This window comes from Benincasa hispida, chromosome 3, assembly GCF_009727055.1.
Source record: "Benincasa hispida cultivar B227 chromosome 3, ASM972705v1, whole genome shotgun sequence".
Lineage (NCBI taxonomy): Eukaryota > Viridiplantae > Streptophyta > Magnoliopsida > Cucurbitales > Cucurbitaceae > Benincasa > Benincasa hispida.
Genome location: NC_052351.1, coordinates 32359399 through 32380593, shown reverse-complemented (window position 1 = coordinate 32380593; position 21195 = coordinate 32359399). Strand labels below are relative to the sequence as shown.

The window sequence follows — 21195 nt, the reverse complement described above, 5'->3', positions numbered from 1 at the left end:
TAAAACTAGTTTTTGAAGTTGAATAGATGGTGAGATATTTAGATCATTGACTTTTTTTTAATCACTAGTGCATATTGTATTAAAAAACATATCTTAATCTTTTTTTCTTTTTCTTTTCTTTTTTTTTTTTTTTTTTTCAATAAAGATAGAACTTACCAAAATGAACAAAGTATCGAGGATGAACTCCGAAGATATCCATCCTAAAAATGTTTTAAACAAACACATATCATTGGCTTTCATAGAAGAAGACTTGTTTAACTCAATAATACTTTCTATCTCAATTGCAACTTGAGCTAACCTATGCACAATCGAGTTCCCAACATTATTACAAAAAGAGAAACTAACACTCGAAGTATTGGATCAAAAACATAATATCATTAATGACAAAATTGATCTTTGACAAGTCAACAATCTCACACTTCAAAATTTTCACCACATTTGAAGCATCCGATTTGACCACGAGTATATTAGTATGAAGAATTGACCGTGAGGACCAAAGATGAATCTCTTCCTTAATAACTTGAGCCTCAAGGACCTTAATAGGATGATACATAAAAATGAGTTTGAAGTCAACATGCAGAGGAGACAAAAGAGAATCATGAACAACTCTTTCTAGTCCTCTACATTGAGAGAATCAACCCAACATGCCTTAATTAGTTAAATTATGCTAAATAGAGACAGTATAATATAATTTCAATGCAAATATTGTAAACACAATAATATGATTTCAAGACACAAAATGTAATGGACTAAAAAACGACACAATAAAATTTCAAGGAAAATATTCAAGAAGATGAGGCACAAGATGTTGATAGTGCTACCTCTTGGACCTAGTGGACTAAATATATCATTGGCGAACAAAAAGCAGTTGAACTAGCATTAAGGTCAATAGAATTGTTCAACGCCCAACCCAAATAGGGATTTTATTTTTATTTAAATAATGTGAGGTGAGGGATCAAACCTCTCACCTTGAGGTTGAGGTATACTCATCTTAGTAGTAGAAAACCCTTATATACTCAATATTTGAGATATAATCATGTCACCCTCATGACTACAATAATTATCTAAATGTTTCATAGTTGTGAAGGTAGCTCACATAGCAAAAGCAAAGTAAACAATGTCATTTTTTTTTTTTTAAAAAAAACCTTGTGTGTAGCCTAGTAGGGATATTCATGGGTTGAGTTAGGTTGGGTTGAAAGACTTTTTAGACACAACCCAATTGTTCGGGTAGTAAATTTCTTCAACCCAAATAACCCTTATTAAAAAATGACCTAACCCAACCCAACCATGAAATATTTGGGTTGGGTTGGGTTGATTCGATTAATCGGGTCATTTATCTAAAATTTTGTTCTAAAAAGAAGCAAATCGTAAATATGTAAAAATCTAATTTAATTATTTTCATATATTGAATTAAGATTAACTATTCAATTTCAATTTATATAGTAAAAAGTTTTTTTTTCTAAAGTACAAAGAAACTACTTTTAAGAGTTATTGAAGAATAAATTATTAAAAAAATATGGGAATTAAATAAAATTAAATCAATATATGTATAAATAATTGTGTTATAAGTAACAAAAATATATATTTTTTAAAGTTAATAATAAATTCGGGTTGGTTCGAATTGGTTTGGGTTATATTAGGTGAACCCATGAACCAACCCAATCCATAAAATTTTCATTTATTTGAACCTAACCCAATCTAGATGAGTTGATAACCCAACCCAAATCGCACAGATTGGGTTGGATTGATCGATTTTTTCGGGTTATTGAATTTTTTGAATACCCCTATAGCCTAACCCAAGTTACACCCAATAAATATATCTCATGTGACAATTTTTAATTGATTTTTTAATTTTAATTTTACTATGTTAACAAAAGGAAGTGTCGAATTGGGTGTAACCTTTTTTTGAAACTGGGAAGAACGATTTTAGCGGATATATCTTGTGGACCCATGGTCCAATAATAATTCAAGGGGTTGAATAGCTGGCCGTTGCAGTTAGGAATGTATGAGATATTTAAAAATATAATGTTAATTCTTTAATTATATTTTCAGATAATAACCAAAAAAGGAACAAAATAAAGGAAAACAGTGAAACACAACTCGGACATGGGAGCTCATGTCGGAACCTTTTTGGTCCAAATGGGCAATGAAGAGGTGACAGGGCGTAGTTTTAATTTGCAAGGGAGTGAATAACACCATTTGGTTGGCAGAGTAAAGTAAGTCTCCATTTCACTCCAGCTATCTGCAAGATGTATAATATTTATCATATTACAAGTCTGATGCATGGAATCTTATCTTTTTACCTTAGAAAGTATATATTATGTCATCACCTTTTAAATTATGTTGTTGCGAACATAACTCAACCGTTCATAAAACATGTAATTTGAATAAAGTCAAAATTTGAATCTCTCATCATGTATATTAGGGGTGTTCACGATTCGATTCGATTCGATTCAATTCGATTTGACTCCAAATTGAATCGAACCACAAATTTCAGAAAGTGTTTATTATGATACTCGAATCAAACAGTATGTTCGATTCAGTTTCACGATTTGTTTTCAAGATAAAAATGTTTTACGTGAGGGTCCCAATTTCAAGTTTCACATTTTGTCTTCACGAGACGACAGTGAAGAATCTAAGACGGAGAGTGAGATGTAAGATGAGATATGAGAGGAGTTTTAAAACCCTAAGGGCTAAGGAAAATGAAAAAAAACTTTTATATATATCATATCATATTATTTTTTAATATATTTATTAAAAAGCGGTTCGGTTTTAATATATATCAAACTGAATCTAATTCGGTTCGGTTCGATTTTAGCGATTTCAATGATCACCCTTAATGCATATGGTTGTACTATTTTATTTTATTTTATTTTTTTTGTAAATTATGTTGTATTCATTAAGTTTGTTTGATTTTTATCGTATAGATTCTTGATAAAACAAAGAGAAATTAAATACTTTTTTAATGTTCAAGTCAATTATACGTACACAAACTAAAATGAGGATAACTAACTGACATAAAACTTACATTATAGACATTGAAATTAGAGATTCAAATTTAAGACTTATTAACTACTCTTTAAAACTATAGTGTTTTAATCTATTTTACATGTTGGAAATTCAAACCTAGAAGGAAAATATTTATGAGTATAGTTTTTAATTTTTTTGAATAGAGCTATTTATAAGAGTTAAATCTTTGAGAAGCTTTTTCACCTAATCTCGAAAGCTAGTTTTTGTTGGTTACAAATAAGTGAGATTCGTGAGGTTTGTGTAGGCATGACATGTTTTCTTGCCTCAAGATTTCTATACGGACAATGAGATCAACTCAAATGTCTCACTTTATTATTTTACACTTTCTTGCTTGTATTCATTCATCCAATAATTACCAAAATCAAAATGACACTCACTATCAAATAATTGTCTATATGAGTTTTAAAAATGTTTTTTTTTTTTTTTTTTTTTTTTTTTTGAGTTTCAAAGTCCATGTACTCGTGGATTTTGAGAATGTGAAGGTTAACTAATTCGAGTATAGTTTAATAGATTAAATACTAGTGATCATCAATTTTAAATTTTCACCTTATAATTTCATCAAGTAAGACCTTACTTTTGTGAGGCTTCTTAAATTTTGTAATTTCTAGTATCTATTCATGTGCTATTCATTTATTTGATTCAATAAAAAGCAGTGAATAGTGAAAGAATTTTCTAAACTCGTTAATTTCATAATATCAAGTTTTTTACAAATTCAAGTTTGATTAATACACAAATTAGTTATTCAATAAATTTACCAAAACTCACAGATTTTAACCAATCTTTTTAAAAATCTTATCAATTTTGTAGTAGACATATGTTTTATAATTCCCTAAAAGTAGAAACAGATTCAAAAAAAAAAAAAAAAAGTTTAATAATTAAATTATTTTGGAAAAGGTTCTATTTGCACCCTTAAATCAATAGCATCATATCAATTTTCAATATATATTCCATTTTGTTGAATTAGACTCTGGACTTATTTAGATGTTGTAATATTTAGGGTTTGTTTGATTTAACTTTTTAAGTTTTTGAAATTTTGAAAATAAGTCATTTTAGAAAAAAGTTAAGTGTTTGACGACAACCACTCAGAATAGTTTTTGAAACATTTTTAAAGTGTATTTTAAACCGTTTAAATCAAAACGATTTTTTAGGTCTCGTTTGATAACCATTTTGTTTTTGAAAATTAAGCTTATGCATACTACTTTCACTCTAAATTTCTTCATTTGTTATCTACTTTTCATCAAAGGATTAAAAAACTCAGCCAAAATTTGAAAACTAAAAAAAGTAGCTTTCAAAAAGTTGTTTTTCTTTTTAGAATTTGACTAAGAATTCAACTATTGCACTTAAAGATGCAAATTATTGTAAGAATTGTGGATAAAATACGCATAATTTTTTTAAAAAAACCCCATATAATTATCAAATGGGACTTTAAAAAACATGTCAATTAAAACGGATCCTTATTATGTATTCAATTTCCACTACTTCATGTACTATTTTTAACATGAAACAACGTTATAGTCTCAATGTACTCACTAATTTTAACAATATCAAGTTTTAAACAAATTTAAATGGAATAATTCATCTTTTTTCCTTATTTTCAGCGGTTTGTTTTTAGTTTTTTTTTTCCGACCAAAATTATTTGAACGACAATTATTCAGTTAAAACTATTACAGTAGAAGAGTTCTAAGCCAGAACATTTTCTTAATGGTGTAATTAGTGACCCGGATAGATTGTGACTATTTTTTAGATTACCAAAACATGGTGTAATTAAAATTGTAATTTACAAATGATGCAATGGACAAAAGACTTGCCGCTTTTGTTTTGAAGGTCAATGTAAGCCTTTTATTCTTTTGTCCTTTACGTAGGGAACGAGCATATGTTTGAACATATTTCTATATTCTAACTAATCTTTATATTTTAATTTATGTATATAATATAAAGAAAATCTTACATCTAGTGACTAACTCGTTTATTTTAGGTTCATTCAAATATAATATGATATTTTTATAAATCATGTAGATTCAAAATTGATAGTTGTTATTTTTTTTAAAAAAAAATTCAGCTATCAAATAACTTAGTAAAGAATCAAATTTTGTACTAACCTAAGCTTAGCGTTACAACCTCGATTAATATATATATATATATTTATAAAGGTATTGAATTAAATACGTAGGTAGAAAACAAGCACTATGTGAATTAAATTATGCTCATTTTGACAATATAGAATATTTGAATCTATTGTTCTTACACCCACATATTATTTAACTAAAAAAAATTATAGACAATTTAAGCAAACTCCATTAATTAAAACATCATATTGCATGAACTAAAAAAATGGGTCCTATATTAATTTTTAATTAATAAATGAAGATAAAAAATCTACATTAATGATTTTCTTACTTTTCTTTAATTAAACATCTAAACATTTTATTACATCCATTCCAATTTTTTTGGCTAAATAATTTAAAATTGATGATTTGATTCTAAATCAATATAATTTAAAAGTGTAATTAATTTAAATAACAAAATTGTTATAAATATTTATAAATATAGCCAAATATCATAATCTATGGGTAAACATTGATAGACATTTATCAGAATCTATCAATATCATGATAAATGATAGTGTACATCACTAATAGATTGTTATCTTACTATATTTATAAATATTTTGATTCATTTTATTATATTTGGAAATGTCCCTAATTTAAAAGCATTTATTGAATGTGTAATGAAAATATTATCCCTAATTTTTTTTAGCACAACTGACCATTCTTTTAAAATTATTATCATGTTTAAACAATTGAGAAATGAGGATGAAATCATCAATGGTAATAAGCTGTTTTATTCATCGAGATAATTATAAATATTATATTATGTTTTTTTTATCTCCCTTATGCTACCTTATTAGTATTATTATTTTTAAATTTTTACTTATTTATTATAATTTTTTGGACGTTCGGAAGGGTAATTTCTGCCTGTGCTTTAGATTAAATCCCTTGTGCCACCGTTTGTTCTTAATAGCATGGTAGAAAGAAATAAAAATGGAATTTTCTGTTGCATATAAGAATCTGAAGAATTCATGTCAAAAGAATTTTAGATCCACGGTCGTTGAAACTTGAGAATTGATTGCCTCTTCTTCTCCCTGCAAACTCGCCATGGAAATTTAACGAAGCAGCAGGATCGCTGTGCCAACCTCTCTAGGCTCTTGCTTTGCTTTTGTTTCCATCCTTCCATGGCGTCGTCGGTCTCCGGGAACTCAATTCCAGCACCAGGTTCATTCACTTTTCTATATGTTTTAATTACAATCAATCTTTTTTTGTTTGTTTGATTTTCTTAAATGGATATAACGATCGTTGACATGTTCTGGAAATTCGTTATCGATCATTTTGTGTGCATGTGTTCACTAATTGCAGAGGCTGTTCAGATTTTAGTTTCTTCTCTTGCTGATGAATCGCCCGTAGTGAGGGAGGCGTCCATGGCTTCGCTTAAGGACATAGCTACATTGTATTCTCTCTCACTTGTCATCTTTAGCTATCTGAGTCTGGTTTCATTTGTAGTAAGTTGTGAATTGGAACTTCTGTTGTAATATCAGGAATCCGCTTCTCGTTCTCGACTGCTGCTATGCTGTTTCGCGAGGAGGTCGCCGGGTAATCACAGTATTTACTTCTTTGTCATGCTTCGTTGAAATCATGACATGGTAGTTAATAGTTTTGTTTCAATTTTGTTTATTGAAATTGCGATTTAAAAACTGGTGGTCATTTTCAGCGTTTTGGAAACATGGCTGGGGCTTTTCTAGTAATGTCATTCGGAGTGCGAGCCTTGGATAAAGAAGATGTTGATCCAGCTTTCATGTCCAAGCTTGCAAAGATTTCAACGACTGAGATAATCTCTTCCAAGGTCTTTTTCATACTGAAGTTGTTGGTTCGGTTTCTTTTTTTTCCAATCTTTTTGGTCGTTACATTGAGGCATGTTTAGGAATTACAAGCCATAAGTTATTTCCAAAAGAAGAAATGACATTTTATTTGGCTTGTAAATATATTAATGTCTGAAATAGAAGCTTCAATTCGGAAACTAGTATTTTCATTTAGGAGCTGACTACTGTAATTTCGCAATTGCAAGATTGGCACGTCATCTCATGGTTTATGATACTTTTTACTTTTTCCTTTCTAGCGCCTTGTTATATCTTCCTTATGTTGATATTAGAACTCAAGGACACAGACACAGTTATATGACCTATAAAACAGATCTTATTCAAGTAAGGTCGTTCGTTATATTGATATTACAAGAAAACATCTTGACAATTGACTGACACTAACCGAACTTTTGGTTATTTGAGAAACATGGAGTAGATTTTTGAGAATAAAGGAACAATTATTAGGTGACAAAAAGTGCGAAGATCCAATATTAGGAGCGGATAAACCTGCTTCATTATACCAGATTAACAATGAGAACCGATAGCAAGATCCGAAAGATCATTTATCAGATGGTTTGTTGCAATGGAATCAAGATACTGATTAGTATCAACAATAAGGTTAGAGCAAGCATTATAACTGACATATCTGAATTCTAAAGAATCAGAGGGAAAAGTGAAATTAGAGTTAACTCCATGAAATGTGGGATCAAATCTAGAATAACATGTCAGTATAGTATGTCCATAATTGCCATATACTTGGCATTGGGGCCTATTATATTATTGGAGACTGGAGTTATCATTTCCTCCTTTACCATTATCATTTCCATTTCTTTTCCCACTAAAATCCAGAATTATTAGGTGTGCTGCCATAGAAGTTCATGCTTATTGCAGTTTTCATGTCGGAGTTAGCACTGGAACCAGATCGAAGTACTAGACTAGTTTTTCTATCAAGACCACTAAACTGTCACTTGACAGTTTATGTGTTGTATTGGATGTGCTAAATAAGTATTACATGAATGAGTCTTTGTTATATTACTTTTTTGTAATTGAGCACTGTAGTCTTCGCAATGATTTAAGTCTTTCCAAAATGTTTTACACAAACATACTTTAACCATTTAGTCCTAATTTATAATATTGAAGCGCCTTTGTAGTCTAATAAGTAATATCCCACCCATCGATCTTGATGTTCATCTTTGACCACAAACTGAACTTTTCCTTTAAAAGTGTGAAACCTGGTTGGATTTCACCAATTGTTATTTGCTTTTTGGTTGTGAAACTACTTTCCATTTTGTAAAGTTCTTGTGTGGTCAAGTTAGTTGTTATTTTATTGTCCATGTTGTAGGAACTTAATACTGAGTGGCAAAGAGCTGCTGCAGGGCTTCTTGTTTCGATAGGCTCACATTTGCCTGACCTAGTAAGTTTGTTGTAATTCATGTTGTTTATGAGTTGCGGGGTAAATATGATCAGTAAAACATGTATTTAGCATAAATGCTTGCATTCAATATCATGTAGCTACATTTAATTACATGACCAGACTAAATTGTTCATCGCAAGGAAACTTGAAGCCAAAAGTAACATAAAATTACAACCAGAAAAGTTTGATAAATTATCTTAAAATCATTTAACTGACTTCCATGAGGAAACTTCTGCAACCAATAAGAAAGAGAGAAAGAAGAAGAGGGGAGAAATTTATAAAAGTAACTGCATGCTTGACCATATTTAAGAAGTATGCTTGACCAATTTTCCAAATCCTTTTTGACTAAGTGATCACACCAACTCATTCAGATCCTATTTTGTCAATGTCCTCTTTATCATAAGTTACTATCTGCCAAATAATTCTATATTTTTGAGCTTCCAGCTCGGTCAAGACAAAAACCATACAACTACAACATATCTTTGTACAAATATGTTTGTGTGTTTGTATGAGGATGCATACTCTGTCAACTGTGGATTGTTTATTGATTTTGTAATAACTAATCTCTTTGATGGGGATGTGGAAGATGATGGAAGAAATATATCTTCATTTGGGAGGGCCTAGTTCAGCTTTACCAGCTATGGTTCAAATTCTAGCAGATTTTGCTTCTTCTGATGGTTTGTTAACAAACAACATTTATTTATTTATTTTGGATTTTCCGTGCTATACTGCTATTTGCCCACTTGTATAACATGATTTTTGTGATTTTACTTTTCATTAAAGCATTACAGTTCACACCGCGGCTAAAAGATGTGCTTTCCAGAGTTCTACCCATCCTTGGAAATGTTCGAGATGCTCATAGACCTATTTTTGCAAATGGTTTGGAGACTTTCTATACCTTATTGAAAAAAACAAAATCTGATCCTAAGTTGGCCCTATATTGATTCTATCTTTACCATCTTATAGGTGGATTTCTTTGTGTGTGTGTGGGGGGGGGGGGGGGGTGGGGTGTGTTTGTGTTAGAGGTGATATGGATTGGATTGTTTTGCTTTTCAATTTAATTGAGGAATTCTTTATTTTGACATATCATAGCATCTACATCTGGGTGGGATTTTTTCTTCTTCTCTCCATATTTTTAATAATAAATTTAGGACTTGCTAGAATGACCAACATTTATGGTCTAACTCCCAACCTTTTGTTTGTGGTTTCAATCTCCAAACTTCTTGTATGTGGTCACTAACAGTACCTTTTTTTAGTCACAATGGCTCTTTTAAAGACACCTAAATGCTGAATTCACCCTTTTCTAGTGACAATGGATTTTTCAAGGCACCTAAATGTTTATCTTTCATTCTTAATAGAAAATTTTCTCATTGGAAAAAACCATGATGTGAAAGCATGCCTCATTTTGTTGTTATCACTATCACCATTTTTTCTTTTCTGCTTGCCTTTGTAGGAAGGAGCTCTATAGAATGGGAATATGGATTTTTGGGAGGTTTCTCTTAGAGAATTGGGAGGGAGAGAGGGAGGAGGGAATATAGTGGGGTGGGGTGCGGGGGGTAACAAACCTATCTTCCTGTTTCAAAATTCAAAGAATACATTTGCGCTTAATTTAACTCTATTATTTAAAAGGATTGAGGTTAATAGGTAATATAATTTGGATGCACTTGACATTTTGAAATGTTAATATCAAATTTCTAAAAGTTTTGACATTCATTTTATTTTTCAAAATCAATTATTGTCGTTATTCTTTTTAGTGAAATTAATCAATCTTGTGAAAAATTGTTGATTTTTATAGCTCATCTTCAGTTTCTCTTCTTGCTGCCACCCTGTGACACATTCTACTTCTGCAGCAATTAAATGTTGGTGTCAAGCTGCTTGGCAGCATAGTGTGGACTTCCCTTCACATTCGTCAATTGATGGTGATGTTATGTGAGACAAGCTCTATCATGCTCGGTATCATTTTACATTCTGTATTTCAATTAAATATTTTTTTTAAAAAAATCGGGTTCCTGTCAAATTGCAGGTCATTTCTGAATTCTGCTTTTGAGCTTTTATTGCGAGTTTGGGCTGCTTCTAGTGATTTAAAGGTTAGAAAATGTTATTTTTTGTTTTTTGCTTGCAATAAGATAAATATGTGTTGATACTTATTTCACTAATTAGCCTTTACCTTGTGGAGTAGTTGAAAAATATTTTGTTGAATGATGTAGATAAGTGGCTTAATAACAAAACAAATAGGAAACACCCTCCCCCCTGGATTGCTCATTATTTATGATGTAGATAAGTGGCTTATTATTTTTGCCTCCTTTTAATTACTTTTCTTTCACTCCCTTGTGGATTTTGTATAATCGAGCATTAGTCTTTTTTCATTTATTTTAATGAAAAGTTTTATTTCTGGTTTTTTTTATCTTTTTTATTTTTTTTAATAAAAAAAACTTTGGTTCTCTCAAAAAGGGTTGTCCTTGGTATTGGGTCCACCCCACTAATCGATGGGAGACTTCATACATCCCAACACTAGCTCCAACCTCCTAGTGACGGTAAGGGTTTTCATTTATTGAACTTTCTACTTGGAAAGTTTGAAACTAGGACTTCGGGGAATTTCTCCCAAACATCAAAAAGCCCTTACAACACTCCTTGACGGTAAGGGTACTTTCAGTTGCATTGGTCTTGCAAAAGTTGCTTAACTAATAACTACAAAGGACTACCTGCATGATATACATTCCCCCATTTTTTGCTTGAATTTTGTCTATCTATGTTACCTTTTCCTTTTCTCTTTCTTGGATATGAAAGTCTATCTTTATTACCATTACATCTTCTAAATGTTATATTCTTTTCTGTGTTTCTTTTTTTTTTTTTTTTTTGGCTTAGGTTCGTATTTCTTCTGTGGAAGCATTAGGTCAAATTGTCAGTCTTATTACTAGGGCACAACTAAAGGCTGCTTTGCCCAGACTTATCCCTACCATGTTGGAACTGTAAGATAAATTGATGTTTAAACTAGTAAAGGGTTGCTTGGGACTGTTTTGGAAAATAGTTTCTCTTTAGAGTACAAATTTCTTTGAAATTAATACAGTTAACCACATTTTTTTCTCTTATTTCTTTTATAACTTATGTTTATTTTTCCACGTCACCTAAAATTGTTCCCAAAAACTGATTTGAAAACAAAAATAGGAAACTGTTTTTGAGAACTGCGCAACAACCCTTTGAAGTAAATATCTTATAGTAGTTATACTGATAATTGTTTGATCTCTTTTTACCTTGCTAATCAGATATAAGAAAGGCCAGGATGTTGCATTTGTAACTACTTGCAGTCTGCATAATGTCCTAAACACTTCTTTACATTCAGAAAGTGGTCCTCCTCTCCTTGACTTTGAGGTAATGCATGTTGTCTCCTTTCCACATTCATTTTGTACATTTTAACACTTGAGGTGCGCTTTCAATTGAATTTCGCAATTAACGATCATTCTGTTCTCCAGGACAAAGGTCATTCAATGTATTTTATGCATTCTCACACGTTACTTAGTTTCCAGCTTTTTCCCTTCTGTAAACTCTACAATTGGGGATCTTTCACTAGTGTGTATTTACAATATGTTGGGATAATAGTTTCTTTTTTCATATCAAGAAAGAACTTTACATTGATGATGTAAGCTCACCTTGACTAATCTCACGGGAAAACTCGCCTGACTTTACAACATTTGGGTACCATGGAGCAACAATCCCTTAGTTTAAATGTGGTTTAGGGTTTAATTATAATGACTCTTATATTTTAGTTATAATAGTGTGGTTCTGGTTCAATTGAAACAATTTCATAATTTTGCTTTGAAGGATAATTGCTCTAATTGAAAGTTTCAAATCTGATTATACCAACTTATATAGATTAATTTGCAATATATCATAATGGTGGTGGTGAAGGTATTGTTTGTCATTGCAAAATATTTGTCGTTTTAATGGATTGTGTTTGGTTTAGAAATTTAACAAACACTATATGTCAAAATAAATACCAAATATATGCTAATATGTTTGTATACAAATAGAAATAACTATTATTGTTTCATAATTGTAAATACACACTAAATGGTAATAACTTGGTGAGATCATGAGAGCGGCCTTGTTACCAAGCTGTCAAAGTTGGTGGATGGATTCTTCCCTCTCCAAGTTCTTTTGGACTCTTCTGGTTTTTTGGCTACCTATAATTCAATGAAATCGCTGGTTAGAATGCGCTAGTTCAGTTGGTCTCCCAATATGGTTTTGGTTTTATGGGTTGCTGGTTTTCTTGTCGGCTTTGATGAAGTTGGAGTTGGCTTGCCTCCTATTTTCGCCCTCATCACATGGTTGTTTGTTCTCATTATTGTTTCATTATATATAATTATGTGAACATAAATACACATTATAATTTTATGAAATATAATACTTGTACAATTCTTCATTGCAAAAAAGTAACTTTTTATGGGTATAAATTTAACAAACATGACTTTCATGCATTTCGAACAATTAAGTGTGATTTATGCAACTTTCTAGAAGCGAGGTTAAAAATAAGTGTGATTTAATATCTGAGTATGTATATTCTCAATCTGCATGGTGTGTCTAATTCTATTGCAAATTACTCTCATGATCAATTGTAGGATGTCACTGTTATTCTGTCAACACTTCTCCCAGTGGTGTGCGTTAATAATGAAAGCAAAGAGTCTGATCTCTCAACAGGATTAAAGGTATGACCAGCAACTATGCACGTTTTCTTGACCATAAATAAATTTTCATTGAGAAATGAACACAAACAAAGGTTCAGGATACAAACTCTCAAGGGTGTGAGAAGAAATAAAACGAAAAAAAAAACAACTAGCTCAACAAGGAGAAAAACAGCCAGATTAATTAATAATGAACATCAAGAAAACCAGATCCAACGATAAAAAGAAAAATTGAAGAGAAAGAGGGCGAATAATGGACTATGTTTGCAGACAGAGCAACTGTAAAACTGAAGTGACTGTTCGGGAACATAGTCCATTATTTTCTCTCTCCCTCTCTCTCACCTTTTCTCATGTTTTCCTGTTCTTGGAATATTGTAATTTAAATTATAAGATTTCACTTTCTATTGACTGGGGAATATTGTAATTGAAAATTGTTGTAGGAAGAGCTTAGACTGTCTGACTTCTTTCTACTAGCTGGACACGGTTATTTGTTTAGTATTTCTTTCTTGATAACTGTAGGAAATTACATATTACACTGTTCGGGGGGATGTTTGTGAGGTTTTCCTGTTTTCTGCCACTTATTTTAGTAATTTTTCAGTTATCGGTCTGGTGTACTTCAAGAATTTTTGTAGTTCTTTGGGTGGATGTTCCCTCTACACCAGCCTCCAGGTCGTTTCTTTGGGATGGTTTTTGAATATAATTCTGTTTCTTGTCAAAATAATTTTTTTCCCTCTCATACTAAATTGTAGGATATGAGGTATTGAGGTTTTCTGCGAAGACATTTCTTTCGCTTTCTGTTTTCCATCCATAGTATTTTGAATTCATTTCCTTCTTGTCACTAAGTTCTGTTATTTGGATTATAATCTTGTTTTCTCTGTGTGCAGACATATAATGAAGTACAGCGTTGCTTTTTAACTGTTGGCCTGATATATCCGGAGGATTTATTTATGTTTCTCTTAAATGTGAGTGATATTTACATTGTTTTGTGGAATTTTGGCAGGACTTCGTTTTCAGATTCTTACACCACTTAGATATATATATATATTATATATAATTTTAATAATTATTGAATTATTTTATTTTTTTGAAAGAACTTAATAAACCAGAAATTAATTACAAGTAAATATAATGAAGTTAAAATTTTTGGAAAGAAAACCTAACTGCAATCTTGGGAATTTCCTATTAGAAAGATCTAGATTATGAAATAAAGGAATAAAAGGATGGATAACTTAAAGATAAAAATTGAATAAATCTAATCTAAATAAATATAATATCCTTTTTCGTTAATGCAAATGTACATGTTGCATAACAATTATTTCTATATTAGCTTGAGAGTATGTATGTTATGTGCTACTGCTACACTTTTGAAACTTCTGGAGTTTTAATAATTCCTTTTATTTCTCTTTTTTCATACTCAGAAATGCAGGTTAAAAGAAGAGCCTTTAACTTTTGGCGCTCTTTGTGTTCTGAAGCACCTCTTGCCAAGGTTTTTTGGCTTCCTTATATTCAACCAACCATTTAGTCATTCCTTTTGGTTCCTGATTTGACTTTGTTATGATATCTAGGTTATCTGAGGCCTGGCATGGTAAAAGGCCTTTACTTACTGAAGCTGTTAAGTCCTTACTAGATGAACAAAATCTAGGCGTTAGAAAGGCACTTTCAGAGGTATGATGTTACACACAAACACACAGACATATATACGCACATATATTGATCTTATTAAGAACTTGGGAAATGCTCTATTTTGTTTGGTACTGAAAATGTCTTATTACTTTGTAGTTGATTGTGGTAATGGCGTCACATTGCTACCTGGTTGGTTCATCTGGAGAGATGTTTGTTGAGTATCTTGTGCGCCACTGTGCCATCAAAATTGATAGAAATGATCTTGGAAACTCAAAGGAGTTAGCTGGGTTGAATGGTGCTTATATTCCTTTCCAGTACAAGAGAATGGAGGTTCACATACTACTGTATAAATACCACCATTCTGTATTTTATGTAATTTATAAATTTTGACTCCAAAATGTTACTATGTGTAGTTATTATTTCTTTTATTTTACTTATCATTCTTTTAGGTGAAGATGGGGACAGTTTCTCCTGTACAGCTGAGAGAAATTAGTGAAAAAGGTCTTCTTCTACTGACCATTACAATTCCTGAAATGGAGGTATTGTGCTGGATATTTTTTACCTACATTCATACATTCACAGATGGAATTTCACTCTTTCTGCCTTCTGTATTTCACCTGTTTCTCGTTTCCCTTCTGAGTTTAATTAAATATTATGGCTAACTCACTGCAGCATATTCTATGGCCCTTTTTATTGAAAATGATCATTCCAAGGAGGTATACTGGTGCAGCTGCAACGGTAGGTCTTGTCGACACCTTTCTTTCATTGATCTTATGTGGGGATTTTGGCTTTGCATGGTTCTATGTTCTTCTCGATTGTAGAAATAGGATATGTGTGATTGCAGATAAAATAGAGTGCTTGTCCGGGGCATTCTATTAATGCCACCGCTGCAGGTCTGCAGATGCATTTCAGAATTATGCAGGCATGGATCTTATGGAGATAGTATGTTAAGTGAATGTAAAACCCGTGCTGATATTCCAAATCCTGAGGTAACTGCCAGGTTTCCCTCTGGAGTTTAATCTATCCATATTATGAGACTATTGACTTGGGTGGTTACCATGTTTTAGGAACTTTTTGCTCGCTTAGTGGTTCTTTTGCATGATCCTCTAGCAAGAGAGCAGTTAGCAACACAAATTTTGACTGTAAGTAATCATAATTTTGTATACACGACCATTTTAACTTCTGCCAAAAAATTGTTGGTGTCAACAAAAATTATCGAGGTATAGGATTTATGAATATACTGGATGGTATTTTGAGAAAAATTCCAAGAAGGATGAAACTTTATGTGATTTTATTGAGTTTGTGAATGAAATGTTAGTTATTTCTTACTTGAGTGAATGCGTTATAAATGAAATGATTTGCTTAAATTTAAACTGATCAATATGACCGTAATCAAATCTTACTTGAGTTAATGAAATGCATTATTATAAACTAATCAAATCTTGATGCTGGTCTATTCTGGTGATTGATTGTGTTTCAATATTCTTACATAGTTTTCCAATCATGATTTCATTTACTCTTTTGATGTGTTATAAACTGGTAAAGTTTATTTATTTATTTACAGGTCTTGTGTTATCTGGCACCTCTCTTCCCTAAAAATATCAATTTGTTTTGGCAAGATGAGGTACTACTTTATCAAAACATGCGATGGTGATAATTTTCATTGCAATCCTCAACATTCACACACACGCATATATATGTGTGTATGTATGTATGTATATTTGTTTCATTCTTGCATCTTTTTTTTTTTCCGATCCTTCTTTTTTGGGTGTACTATAACTAGTTTCTTTCTTGTCAATGGCTTGGGTATTTAAAATTTGTTTTGAGCTTATTTATAATTTTTAAGAATGGTACTATACCAATTCAACTTTGGATTTCCAAGTTCCCATTGGATAACTATTTGATTTTTGGTTGTTAAAAATTAAGCTTATAAACACTAATTCCACCTATTGGTTTCTTTATTTTGTTGTCTACTTTTGAGGAGTGCTTTCAAAATCTAAGTTAAATTTTGAAAACTTAAAATAAGTAGTTTTTAAAAACTTGTTTTTATTTTTAGAATTTGGCTAAAATTTCAAATGTCTACTTAGAAAAGATGAAAACCATGATGAAGAAATGGTGAAAAAAAAGTACAATTTTCAAACACTAAAAAAAACCCAAAAGGTTACTGAATGGGCCTAAGTTACTGCAATTAGGATAGTCTCCATATTTATTTTATGCATTCGTTAATTTGATTTTGATACCCCTTTACCTTCAAACTGTGTTTGGGGCAATGTGTTTATAATTTCCTTCTCATGTTTTATAGTTGTGATTCGAAATATGGATTTGTGGAAAGTCGTAGCAATGTTTTAGCAATGTGCAACGTGTAGGTTCTTTTTAGAACTTAGAAGAATCCAGAAATTCTAAGATCCTAACTAAAAATCTTGAAAGAAAATCCTATTATTAGATAGTATCTTTAGATTAGCTCAAAAGGAAAAAATAACAACGATATGTTTATCACCCACCCATGTACTCACTCATTTAGTAAGGACACATGATTGTCTCATAAGAAGAGTTGAGGTGTATACAAGCTGGCTCAAATATTCATGGATATTAAAAAATATCAAATTAACATTATCATGTGAGATTGGATAGTTGAGGTGTGGACAAGCTAGCTCAAACACTCATAAAAAAGGTTTAAATAAACAATATCATGTGAGATTGGATATAAAACTATGAAATGGATTCAAATAGAGGTTTGATCCCTCACATTTTCTGTGTTCTGTGTCTTAGGATGGTTTTTGGTGAGATGGGTAAATTGAGTCTAGGTTGTTTTCATCATTCTCATGTATCTGCATTCTGTCAAGAGGAAAAAACTGAAACGGTGTTGATAGTATTTGTCAAATAGAAATTGGGATACTAAGTTATAAATTGGAGCAGATTGATGGTTGAGTTTATAAATCATGAAAACTTCTTAATGTATTGAAAAACTTCAACGTTGACCAGTTGTTGACATATAAAATATAGCATGTCTTTTGTGGGGACCATGAATTATCTATCGTACTATGACTGTCTTTTTTATTGTTCTTACTATGCTGTAAGAATGATTATGCTATTGAATCTGATTGATTTTTGCTTTGGGAAGTTCTAGATACCTAAAATGAAGGCATATATTAGTGATTCAGAAGATCTGAAGCAGAACCCTTTATATCAAGAGACATGGGATGACATGGTAATTAACGTAAGTGTTCCTCTTAGAAACATGGGCGTTTCAACTTATTATATTTTTTTCTCGGATATGCACCGTTCTAATTTTAATTTTCACGGTGTTCTAATCTAGGTTTTTGAAATAGTGATACAAAATTAGAAGTTTTAGATCGTTTGCCATTTTTCTTCACTAATCCAAGTAGATTGCTCAATTTTCTAATTAATGTGGTCCAATAAAAAGTCAAAAAGAGAAAAACATTAGTCATATATAGATATAGATGTGCATAAGCCTCAAGTTGATAGAATGTAAAATTATAATAAAAGACAAGTTACTAATTGGTTTCTAGAAATAAGATATATACACTATTATAGAATAATTTTCATTCTACTGTTTCCCCTCATGCTAGAATCCTAACCCACATTCTCATAAATTAAATAGCAGTTATATTTTCTCTTAAAAAATTGGACTTGATGTAATATAAATGACAACTTGTCACCCTGCAATTTGATCCAAAAATGTAATATTGCAACTTAATTAAGAATTGATGATTGTATCCATATTACTTCACACATAACCTGCACTATAGCTTCATCTTTTGAGTAAGGATTTCAGCATGAAATCGTGTTTAGCTTCTAATCTATGAAGCCAAATTATCTCCAAGGTGGAAATGGTATCCTGAGGTCGCTCTTCCATTAGATCTTGCCCAATTAGAAACATGGTATCTTGAGAGAAGTTTTATGGCATGAATATAGATGGATAAAATATCCCTGTTTAACTTGGATGATCAATAGGACCATGATGGATTTCATGGCCTTTAAGGATGAAGAAGACTGGAAAGCTTGGAAAATTGATCCTTCTGTTTGTTCCTTGTCAAAGAACTTTTAGCTCTTCTAATCCCTTGACAAAGGAGGTGGTGTTGGCAATTCAAGAGTTCAAAAGATATGAACTCTTTAACGTTAAAAAAGGTGCTTTAATAGTATTTCGTCTGCCAGAGTAAGAGAAGAATGGGGAAATACTTATTATATTTGAGCCATATATATCACATATGTACATAGGAGCTAATGAAATGAAGGAAAAGTCCCAATATTTCTATAACTAAGATATTTGTTGAGTTTCCTTATCTCTCATTCATTTTCTTTCTCAGTGTAATCTTGTCATACATGAATAAGAGTATCTCTGTTTTGGGGAAAAAGAAAGGAACTAGATTAATCACCTGTATGAGTAAAAATGACTTTTAGTGCTGGGATAAATGCAGAGTGAAAGTAAAGGTCCTTCTTCGTGATCCTTACAATTTACATCTGTTTTTGAGTCACAGTTTCTTGCAGAATCTTTGGACGTGATTCAGGACACAAATTGGGTTATATCTCTTGGAAATGCTTTCAGCAATCAATATGAACTTTATGTCTCTGATGATGAACATTCTGCACTACTTCACAGGTGATGGAATTTGGTTATTTGGATGGCATATTCTATATGACTTTTTGGATGGTGCTTTTTTCCACTGTAAAATTTTCTTAAATGCCATGCATTCTGTGTAATTTCCTTTACAATCTCTGGCAGCTTTTGCCACCATCATGCTAGCTTTTGCCAATATCATGCTATCCGTCAATCATCTATATTTATTTAATTCATACTTTTCTTGTAGGTGTTTGGGCATACTTCTTCAGAAGATCAATGATAGGGCCTACGTACATGATAAGATAGATTTAATGTATAAACAGGCTAATATTGCTGTTCCCACAAATAGGCTTGGCTTGGCAAAAGCAATGGGATTGGTATTTCTTGTTGGCTCTTTATCGAATTCTTCAATTTCAATTAACTAGTTCATATAATAATCTTTGTTATTGGCTTGTGCAGGTTGCATCATCCCACTTGGATACTGTATTGGAAAAGCTGAAAGACATTCTGGACAATATGGGGCATAGTTTTCTCCAGAGGTTCGTACTTGGTTGTGCTTTCCTATTTGATTGTTGAGGATTATTATCAATAAGTCGTCTTTTCCCCCCGAGTATTCCTCTCTGATAGACTGCTTGATATTTTCAAAATGTTTTCCATATTTAAGAAGGTAAAGGTTAAGTCTGGATGGTTGTGTAGCTACCATATCTCACCAGTTAAATGCATGTTACACACATGCTTGACTTTGAAACCTGATTTTATTTTCATGGATGAGAATGTGGTGACTAATATTCTAAGTATAGGCTGCACATGCTTGTTCATATGCAAGAGAAGCTATTGTTTATACTTTATATTGAATATAATACAAATGTCTTTTCCTCCTTCCCTCTTCCTGTAAAGCTAATTCTTACTCTGTGATTGTCTTACTCCTTTTGTCTTCTCACTTTTAGTGTGCAACTCATTCACCCATTCAAGGAGTAAATTGAATGTGTGGAACTTTCCTTCTTCTGAAACATATATCTGACTACTTAAGAGTCTGACAAGAGATGTCCTTTCTTCTACTTAAATTCAGATTCCTATCATTTTTCTCTGATGGTTTTAAAAAAGAGGAGTCTGACGACATACATGCTGCTTTGGCTCTTATGTATGGATATGCTGCTAAATATGCTCCATCAACCGTTATCGAGGCCAGGATAGATGCTCTTGTTGTGAGAAATCTTTTCCCTTTCTTTTGTACTATTATCGGTTTATTACTAAATTCAGCATTTGCTTTATAATATGCCAATTGACTTCCCAGAGTAAAATCTGAGGGAAAACACATTTCTCTTCTGCTGTCCATTTATTTGATGCAATTCTGTTCTAATCCGATAAAACGTAAAATGTCTTTAGAACTGAACAATGGGGTATGAGACAAAAAAATCTAGTATGTGTTTGAATATTTTATACGATGGTTAGCAGCAAAAAGTAAGAAATAAATGTATAATCAACTGTCTAAGCTTATAAAGATTCATTCTCATCTGAAATGGGTGTTGATTTTCGTACAGCATGACTCCCGGAATGTATTATTGGATTTACCATGTATACAAAGACCTAAAACGGGGGTGAAAAAAAAAAAGAATAAAAAATAAAAAAAGAGATTTGAACATCTCATAATTATAGTGTGCTCTTGCTTTTGGCTGTTTGTTCTTCTTTTTGTTTTCTGTTGTAGAAGTTTTGGTTGAAAGCTGTCTTTTTGTGTCTTTATTGGTTCATTGTAACGACTGTTTTTTAGCATTCAGATTAATTTTTTGGATAAGATGAGGGTGCTTAACAACCTAGTTGAGATGTCCGGGTGCGCCTCCTGATCCTTGGGTATTATGCTTTATGCTCTTTGTATATATCTCTTATACTTTGAGCATTAGTCTCATTTAATTATATTAATAAAGAGACTTGTTTCCTTTAAAAAAGAAAAAAAAAA

The 21195-nt window shown here is 31.6% G+C and overlaps 1 protein-coding gene across 3 annotated transcripts in view; it reads left to right on the top strand.

The window, feature by feature from the left end:
- The first annotated feature begins 6030 nt into the window (after positions 1–6030).
- LOC120074500 (protein SHOOT GRAVITROPISM 6) overlaps positions 6031–21195 on the top strand; it is a 58408-nt gene continuing 43243 nt past the window's right edge. The window contains exons 1-26 of one of the 3 annotated variants that reach the window (XM_039027648.1): positions 6031–6302; positions 6444–6534; positions 6623–6677; positions 6796–6927; positions 8286–8357; positions 8944–9034; positions 9141–9236; positions 10208–10286; positions 10381–10444; positions 11223–11326; positions 11621–11726; positions 12974–13060; positions 13921–13998; positions 14455–14522; positions 14602–14701; positions 14816–14989; positions 15109–15198; positions 15332–15397; positions 15553–15648; positions 15727–15801; positions 16224–16283; positions 17787–17876; positions 19159–19280; positions 19489–19618; positions 19701–19780; positions 20311–20446. In XM_039027648.1, coding sequence (XP_038883576.1) covers positions 6263–6302; positions 6444–6534; positions 6623–6677; positions 6796–6927; positions 8286–8357; positions 8944–9034; positions 9141–9236; positions 10208–10286; positions 10381–10444; positions 11223–11326; positions 11621–11726; positions 12974–13060; positions 13921–13998; positions 14455–14522; positions 14602–14701; positions 14816–14989; positions 15109–15198; positions 15332–15397; positions 15553–15648; positions 15727–15801; positions 16224–16283; positions 17787–17876; positions 19159–19280; positions 19489–19618; positions 19701–19780; positions 20311–20446 — 2382 coding nt within the window. In that variant the 5' untranslated portion in view covers positions 6031–6262. Of the gene's footprint in view, positions 6303–6443; positions 6535–6622; positions 6678–6795; positions 6928–8285; positions 8358–8943; positions 9035–9140; positions 9237–10207; positions 10287–10380; positions 10445–11222; positions 11327–11620; positions 11727–12973; positions 13061–13920; positions 13999–14454; positions 14523–14601; positions 14702–14815; positions 14990–15108; positions 15199–15331; positions 15398–15552; positions 15649–15726; positions 15802–16223; positions 16284–17786; positions 17877–19158; positions 19281–19488; positions 19619–19700; positions 19781–20310; positions 20447–21195 lie in introns of those variants that run through there. The other 2 variants (XM_039027647.1, XM_039027649.1) reach the window with 2 other exon arrangements.